Source organism: Micropterus salmoides, unplaced genomic scaffold, assembly GCF_014851395.1.
Source record: "Micropterus salmoides isolate LMB-PRFRI ecotype aquatic unplaced genomic scaffold, ASM1485139v1 Ms_hic_scaffold_2, whole genome shotgun sequence".
Lineage (NCBI taxonomy): Eukaryota > Metazoa > Chordata > Actinopteri > Centrarchiformes > Centrarchidae > Micropterus > Micropterus salmoides.
The window spans coordinates 53,245,664-53,255,023 of record NW_024041150.1 but is presented as its reverse complement, the minus strand read 5'-3'; the positions used below and the strand labels follow the sequence as shown (position 1 = coordinate 53,255,023).

At 40.5% G+C, this 9,360-nt stretch overlaps 1 protein-coding gene across 1 annotated transcript; it reads left to right on the top strand.

Moving 5' to 3' along the window:
* The first annotated feature begins 1,946 nt into the window (after nt 1-1,946).
* Nucleotides 1,947-4,029, top strand: LOC119912042 (zinc finger protein 664-like). The gene is made up of 2 exons (XM_038731015.1): nt 1,947-1,972; nt 3,352-4,029. The coding sequence occupies exons 1-2, from the start codon at nt 1,947-1,949 to the stop codon at nt 3,899-3,901; spliced, it is 576 nt and encodes a 191-aa protein (XP_038586943.1). The 3' UTR covers nt 3,902-4,029.
* The last annotated feature ends 5,331 nt before the right edge of the window (nt 4,030-9,360 follow it).

Here is a 9,360-nt window from a genome sequence, read left to right as displayed (position 1 = left end):
TATGGAAGATTATAAAATAATAAAATTAAAACAATCATAGCCTTTAGCAGGGGTCAGCAAGTAATTCTGCCATCGGGCCACATTTTTCCAAGCCATTATATGGCGGGCCAGAACAAAGTCAAACCATATGAAATCATGTGCGCGTTTAGTTCAGTTGGTTCTGTGTTGGGACTTCCCGATGGGTAGATAGTGAGATCGTTCCATCTATTGCAGATGTTTTTTTCTCCCTTTTAAAAATTTTTTATAAAAGGACACTTTTTCACATGCTCACATAAAGCATGTGAAAAAATAAAGCGTTGCTGAAAATACATACTGCCCCTTTAATTTTTCTGAATTCTGTGTTTTACAATGTAAGCACATTTTGTCATCAGAAAGAGTGTGTGATCATGTGGTGGATAGCCCAGACAGAGCCCAGACCTGAATCCACTGAACATCTGTGGGGTGATCTGAGGAGGGCTGTGACAGGCGACGTCCTCGCAATCTGACGATTTGGAGCGCTTTTGCAAAGAAGAGTGGGCAAATATTGCCACGTCAAGATGTGCCATGCTAATAGACTCCTACCCAAAAAGACTGACTGCTGTAATAAAATCAGAAGTATAGTCTAAGGCGTGCACAGCTATGCAACCAGGTTATTGTAAGGTTTAAATTATATTATTTTTTTTATTTCAGTTTGTTTTTTAATTGAATTGTTCACATTATAGGTCACATTAAAGGGTGACGAGGTTCTGACTGATTCATCTTTGTCTCATTCTTTTACATCACAAGAACCTGGTATTTTAACGAGTGTGTAGAATTTTGTATCCTGTTACTTGGACGGGCCGTCCAGCTATAGTAGCACCTGCCAAAGTATTTGGCAACCTTTAGCATTCTGCAGAGCGAGAGAGAGAGATGATATTACATTAAGCGGACAGCAGTGAACGCACCACTGCAGATGTCACTAACATTAGTTTGTTTCGACCCACCTGCAGCACACTTGAAAACTGAATCACAGATGAGTTTATTAAACATGGCAACTTTATGAAAGGTACTGCTGATGCAGAAAGTCAGCAGGGACACATACAGGGAGAGACAGACAGAAGGAGGTCGAGCAAGCCGGCGTGTTTGCCGTGAGAGGTAGAGGCTAGGTGATGTGTGGGGGGAAGAGAAAGGAAGCAGATTCAAGCAGTAAATTAACCCTAAAATAAGGTGGAACATGACCTAGAATAAGCTACTGTCAACTGTGACATCTCCATTTCTTTCAGCTGCTGGGATGTTCTCTCTTTGTGTTCTATGTTGCAGATGCCAGTAGGTGTGTTTAAGATCATCAGTTAATGGTGCCACCTGGGCCCGGTGTTCTCCAGTATATGTTCTGCACTGTGGGCTAGAGCGTAGGGGAACCCTGTTCTCTATGCTCCACGCTCCTTGTTATTTTTGTTTCTTTGACCATACAACACTCAACTCTCAATTACTTCAAGCATGCGTACCTGCTGACATGACTGACCTACTGATTATCACTTCAGAGGATTATTTAAATATTAAGTTATTTCTGTTAGCTTAAAAATAAAAGTAATGGTACCTTTTACTGCAGTTTTGTGTCATCGTACTATTCTTTTTTGTCGATAAAACAATATATACAAATACAAAACAGGCCTACACGTCTACCGCGATTTTTATCTCCGTTTCAGAACCGTTACAGCCCTCCGCTGAAATTTAACCTTCAACTTATACTCTGACAATATTATGAACGCAACACTTGTTTTTGCCCCCATTCATCAGGAGCTGAACTCAAAGATCTAAGACTTTCTTTATGTACACAAAAGACCTATTTCTCTCAAATATTGTTCACAAATTCTGTGTTAGTGAGCACTTCTCCTTAGGCTGGCCGCAATAAAAGGCCACTCGTCACACAGCACAATGCCACAGATGTCACAAGTTTTGAGGGAGCGTGCAATTGGCATGCTGACTGCATGAATGTCCACCAGAACTGTTGCGCGTGAGTTGAATGTTCATTTCTCTACCATAAGCCGTCTCCAAAGGCGTTTCAGAGAATTTGGCAGTACATCCAACCGGCCTCACAACTGCAGACCATGTGTAAGCACACCTGCCCAGGACCTCCACATCCCATCTTCACTTCCAAGATCGTCTGAGACCAGCCACCCGGACAGCTGCTGCAACAATCGGTTTGCATAACCAAAGAATTTCTGCAGAAACTGTCAGGAACCGTGTCAGGGAAGCTCACCTGCATGCTCGTCGTCATCATCAGGGTCTCGACCTGACGGCAGTTCGTTGCCGTAACCGACTTGAGTGGGCAGATGGTTACATTCGATGGCGTGTGGCACTTTGCAGAGGTGTTCTCTTCAGGGATGAATCCAAATCCAAATTATGCAATTCAAATTGAATTATTTAATACAATTATTCAAATAGAGCATTCAAAATCAGTCTGTACTGACACAAAAATCAGGCCATAGTTCTCAGATTTGAGAGGAATAGGCCTTTTGTGGACATAAAGCCTTAGATCTTTGAGTTCAGCTGATGAATGGGTGCAAAAACTAAAAGCATTTATAATTTTGTTCAGTGTGTGTGTGTGTGTGTGTATAGATAGATAAATATATAGATTCAAAGAATTCGGTTTTACATCTTTTATCGATACAAATGCAATGGGATTTATTCTTCTGTTGTTTGACTACTTCTACACAAAAGTAGTCAAACACAGAAGAATTTGCACCACAGAAACAATTAAAATAAAAGTGTGCTCTTTAAGGAGATTTATTTCCGGGCTATTCATCTCTTGTGCATTTTCTGCAATGCTTTGAAAATAATTCCAGCTGTCTGCATTTACACACTTTCTACACAATTTGCTTGAGTACGTAAGTGTGAACAGTCGGGCATACATGCTAATAGCATACTGATCATTTATTAGTATGCAGTACATACTAGGTGTGTATGACTGAGTATGTAATAGACAGAACATATTCAATTTGTGCTCAAAGGTCATTTATGGTTTTAGATGGCTCGCTTCACCATGATATCTCACTTACTGTGATTCTCTTTGTTGCTGTAGAGACGAGATGGACTGAAACGTCACCCCTGTCAGCACTGTGACAAGTCATTCACAACATCTAGATATTTGAAGATTCATCTGAGAGTTCACACTGGAGGAAACTGTACAGCTGACCTATGTGGGAAAACTTTCACTGAATCACGTCACTTAAAAATCCACCACCGTATTCACACTGGAGAGAAAACCGTACAGCTGTGAACAGTGTGGAAAAACTTTCGCTCAATCAAGTAACCTAAAACTCCACCAACGTGTTCACACTGAAGAGAAACCGTACAGGTGTGAACAGTGTGGGAAATCTTTCGCTCATCAAGTGACCTAAAAGTCCACAACCGTGTTCACACTGGAGAGAAATTGTACAGCTGTGACGAATGTGGGAAAGCTTTCATTACATCAAGAAAACTTCAAGTCCACCAACGTGTTCACACTGGAGAGAAACCGCACTGGTGTGAACATTGTGGAAAAACTTTTACTCAGTCAAGTCACCTTAAAATCCACCAACATGTTCACACTGGAGAGAAACCGTACTGGTGTGAACAGTGTGGAAAAACGTTCACTACATCAAGTCACCTAAAAATCCACCAACGTGTTCACACTGGAGAGAATATGCACAGCTGTGAACAATGTGGTAAAGCTTTCACTACATCAAGTGAACTTCAAAAGCACCAACGTGTTCACACTGGAGAAAAACCGTACTGGTGTGAACAATGTGGGAAAACTTTCGCTCAATCAGGTAACCTGAAACTCCACCAACGTGTTCACACTGGAGAGAAACCGTACTGGTGTGAACAGTGTGGGAAAACTTTCACTCAATCAGGTGCCCTAAAAATCCACCAACGTGTTCACACTGCAGTGACATCGTAAAGCTCTGGCCAATGTTCCAAAAGGAGATCCCTTAAAAGACACAAATGCATTCACAAAGCATCAGTACAATACAACCACCTGTTATCATGTGACTGTGTTGGACTGACGTCATTTGATGACAGCTGACGAAGTTCGGCCTTTCTCGTTTCCCAAATTTGGGCCTCCTTGATCCCAGAGCCTGTGACCCAGAAATCGATCTCAGCGTTGCATCTTGAAAGACATCTCAATTCCTAAAATGTACATCGAGGATCGAGGAGGCTTGCTGGAGGAGCTATTAGCGAGGGTAGATTGATGTATCCTATCGCTTATTTCTCTGTAGTGAATGATTAGGTTACGATCTGACTGTTTTCAACAGATGCTATAATGATTATTGGAACCTTGAGATGTTTCAATGCGTTATAATGTTGACAGACACGTTACTGGATTGTGAAGATATGATCTGTAGCCTTTAATGCTGCTCTTTCTAGTATGTATTGCCAGTTGTAGATCTCGTGCTGTATTTGATGCTCTGTTGATGCGTGTATGTTGTTCCTCAAATGTAAGTCGCTTTGGATTAAAGCGTCTGCCAAATGAGTAAATGTAGTGCAAAGAGTTGGTCTGCTTATCTGACAGAGATCACAGCTCAACCAGTGGACAGATGATGCAGCTGTCATTTTGTTAAATGCCTGTTTCCTCGACTCCTCTCCTTGTGTTCCTCCTCTATTCCTCGAGCTTGCATCTAGGATGGGATGGACTTGGACACGCCGCGAGGAGTCGAGGATCGAGATGGCACAAATTTGGGAAATGAGAAAAGCCCCTAGAAAGCGGAAGCTCTTCTTTGAAGCAGAACAAACCTCTCAAAGTGGCTCCTGCACCAACCCATGCACCATCTCTTCTGCTTGTTGTTTGTACTGTTTGCAACAGTTAATGTGTCCTTGTTGTTAATATATAAATATGTAAATATATCAGTCTGAGGGAAGCTGATCCAGTCACTTCCTGTTCTGCCTCACCTGATTGAATCCACCTGATCATGACAATTGATGATTTAGACCAAACTGCTTAAATTAAATATGTTTTGATCTCTTAGCTTGCTCACTACTCAAGAATGTCTCTGTTCTACCATTTATTTTGTCTACTAATGATGTGTCTGCTTAAACAGTAAGATGAGAGCATTCATTGATGAACTGACAATTTGTTATAACTTAATGTGACCATGTGACGGCCGAAGGGGGAACTGTAATAGAAACATTGACATTTATTCATTTAATTGATGCTTTCATCCAAAGCGACTTACAATTGCTATATATGTCAGAGGTCACACGCCTCGGAGCAACTAGGGGTTAAGTGTCTTGCTCAGGGATAGTCTTATCCATTGCGCCATCACCACCCCCAAAAAGATTTTACCTGTCTGTACTTTTAATAATCCTCTATATGTCATTACTTTATGTTCTTTGCTCATCTTATGTGGTGTTATAATTTCCACTAAGTGTACCAGTGTTTGATATAATGACCTTCTGTGAGATTGTTTTGTTTCATGCTTTCCTGTGAGAAAGGAGTTTCCACTGTGGCTCAAGGCTGAGAAAGGCTTTTCTGTTGGACTCCACAATTATTCTCTAGCATTAAATGTCTTCTCTGTTTCTCTGGGTCAGACTCTCTAACAGCCCTCTGGTGTATGAGCTCTGCCCTTCAGCTGATCACTCTGTTATTCTTACTTTAATAAAGATCACAAAGACAAGTTTTTCTTCAGACGTTGGTTCTGTTGTCAGTATTGGAGAGATTACGATATTTGTCTATGAGGCATTTTTACTATGAAGGTATGAAGGACACACATTACTGTGTTGCATGTTGGGACCTCAAGCTGTTTAAACCATATTAAATGTTTTGGTATACATTTGGTATACATATATTTTATTTTGGATTAAATTAGGTAAGTCGGTCGTGGTCACAAAGAAAGTTGCTGCAAATTTGGCTACTTTCAGTTTCAGTTTTGTTTTTTTGTTTTTTTTGTCATTTCTAAGATTTTGGCCCAAGATGGACGTCTATTATAGTCCAAATTTTTCCCAATACAGACAAAAAAAACCTGTTAAAAGTTGTCATTAATTCAGACACAAGAAGGTGATTGAAGTCTCTTGTTGTTTCCTCACTCCTCGTTTGAACTGGAAGTTGTTTCGCTCTGCCATCTTGCAGACCATCCCAAAGCTGTTATTTGCGCTCTGAGGAGCGAGGATTGAAGAGTTATAAGCGAGGATACACCAGTGCATCCTTCGCGGAAGTCTCACTGACTGACACGCCCTTACTGGGTAGCAGTTATATTGATTGGTCGCAGCAGCTGATCAAACTGATCTGATACATCAGGACAGATAACACTCAAGTGCATCACTGCAAAGTCATAAGCTATATTTGATTTGCTTTATGATTCACCTTCTGGTTAAAATCTGAGTTCATTGTAGGTCAGAACAACAAAGCTGCTGTGCTAAAAGAAAATCGTTGGATTGATATGATGGAACACAGTGATCGATCTGTGACGAGTGATTGGACTGAAATGTATGGAGTTGTGTTAAAGGATATCAGAAGAGGAAATAAAAAGAAATCCTAAAACTGAGCTAAAGTAGACTTAGATATGAGTTACATCATTTCAATTTCCCTTAAACACCCCTAGTGATGATGATGATGTTGGAACGAACAACTCGTCCTGTTTCACATCAACACACTCGGAGCTGGATGGAAAACGCTGAGTTAACAGAGCCAGTCCATAAGCAGCTTCATGATACCCAGACCAGCTTCAGGATTCAGGCCCAGATTGAGAGAGCAATAAAGATGTATTGCATTAAGACATTTCTGATTTGGATTCCACACACATGGAATCATCTTCATTTGCAGAATCATCACGAAGACATTCGGAGCCTCTGCTGCTGCTGTTATTCCCTTTTACACTTCTGGAGGAATATTAATGTCCACTTTTACAGTCCATTAGATCAGCCGACCAATCAACAAGCAGACTCCAAGAAAATAGCCAGACTTCATCACCAAAACAACAAGCTCAAAATCAGGTTTATTGCAAAGTAGCTTTTAACTTACAGTGATTTTGCTTTTGTGCATTAATAGGAATTATATAACTAAAAGCCAACAAAAGACAAGAACTGTAACCACACCTGTACGCTAAAGTCGATTTATAATAATAAAGCGACAGCTCTCTTTCTTACTACTTCTGTTTAGCTTTTAATTTTTCCAAAGCGCTTCACAAGTTTCACAAGCCATGAATTTTTGACAGATGTCTCTTGATTTAAGTTAAAATGTTACAGTATTACTCAGAACGTAATGACAGAATAATAGCGGTATATCAATTAAAACATCTTACAGTTTTGGCGTATGCAGTCTATATATTCTCACACTCTACCCCTCCTGCAAATCAGAGGCAGAACACATGAATCTTTGCCTGTGCGTGTAACTAGTCCACCAGTCTAACCCTCTGCACTCCTCAGAGTTTCAAACACGTTGCTCTGAAAGGTAAAGGTCCTCAGCAATATTGAAGTAAACTTAATTACCTGAACTTTTTTAAGGCTGTTTGGAGTCTGAAGAACAGAACAGAGTCTCCCTCTACCAATATAGTAATGCTGCTTTGATAAACTCTGCGGGACAAATTATTTACACAAATGTAGATTTTTGAAGCCTCTATACGTCTTTAAAATCTGTGAGTCACATTAATAAGAATGAAGTGAAGCGAGAGTGTAACACTCATTAGAGGATTTAACCGTCTGCAGTTTCAGATTTCAGTCATTTCCACCACAAATGTGTTCATCCACCTGAACACTGTCCAGCCGAGAGTTTTAGGCTTAGTGCAAGTTGGATTTAATAACACAAATTTAAGATAAGATGGTTCTTAATTGATCCCTGGAGGAGAAATTCGGGTGTTACAGCAGCACAATGACAAAAATACAGAACAAGAATTATTAGTTCAGCTGATGCTTTTATCCAAGAGACTTACAATAGCTCAGTGTTGGGCAAGCTACAAGCTACATTAGGCCTAGTTTATATTGAACTAACTTCATTCCACAGTAGCAATAGAAGAAAGACTAAAACCTGCTTCAAACAGTGTGTGCAAGAGAGAAACTCCTACTGAGTGCCATATCATTTCAGCTGTAGTTCATCAACCATTGTTGTTTGTACAAAGTAACTTAATTATCACGTTATTAATTAATTATATATTTTTTATTGTTTATATGTGAAACCAAGCTACTGAGAAATGTAGTAGTAAACTAGTAACGGTGCTACTTGTAGCGACGCTATGCCCAACACTGCTTGATATGTCAGGTGTGACAAGCCTCTGGATCCAACCCCGGACTACCACCCAAAAGGCATACTTAGACCTATCCACTGCAAACGTACAAATAATAAATAATTATCATTATATCAAATAAAAATAAGAATGAATAAAAACTAGAGAAGAGAAAACTCAAATTACAGCACAATGTTAATGTAATAAATTCAGGCACTGTATTGCTGCTACCATCGCAACTTAATTTCTCCTCTAACAAGTTTTTTTTACTAAGATGATATTGCTTTATCAGAAAACGGCCACTTGTTAACAGGGAAAGACTGATCTCCTCCTGTATCTGAAGGAGATCCAGCTGCAGCTGACAAACGTGAAGGAAGTCCCCAACGAAGGTTAAAATCAACCATCATTGACCATCTCACGACCATCATTGACCATCTCACGACCATCATTGACCATCTCAACACAGAAGGGCCAACTCCTCAGGTCAAGACTCTGCAGTCTACTTACATCTGAAGGACAGAGGACACTCGTTTGAGGACCACAGGTGCACATTTTAGACAGATAAGATGGATGGTTTGAAAGAGGTGTCAAGGAAGCATCTACACCAGGGTTGAGAAGCCGTCATTGAACAGGGGAGGGGGTCTACGCCACCACTTCCCCCACTTACAATGCTGTCCTTTCATCACTTCCCAGGAAACTCAACAAACGTAACCTATTGGCCTCAGGTGAAGATACCAACGATGGTCGTTCAGTCTTGGCCACAGGTAGTCTTAACGACTGTAACGACTGTCGTCACAGCAACAAGGAACACTAACGAACCAGCGGTATCGATGACCCGGGCCAACGACCCCACTGAGGTTAAATAGCTGAGTTTCCCTGCCAGTCAGTCAGAACTGAAGAAGTCCTTTGGATGAGGGACGAAACGTCTTCCAGTGTCTTCAACCAAGTCCAGTTGCCCTTGATTTTAACCTTCGTTGAATAACTATGACCTGGATGACTGAGAATCTTCATAAACATCGTGAAGGAAGTTCAACTTCCAAATATAGTTTGTCCCAGAAGACACTGTGCACAAAACGTGATGAGGTTTCTCTCGGCTGCTCGGCCCAGGAAGAGCCGTTATGTAAGGTTCAACGTAGTAATCAATGTACATGATGCGTTAATATTTATTACATTATATAATTACATAGTATATTAGTATACTATT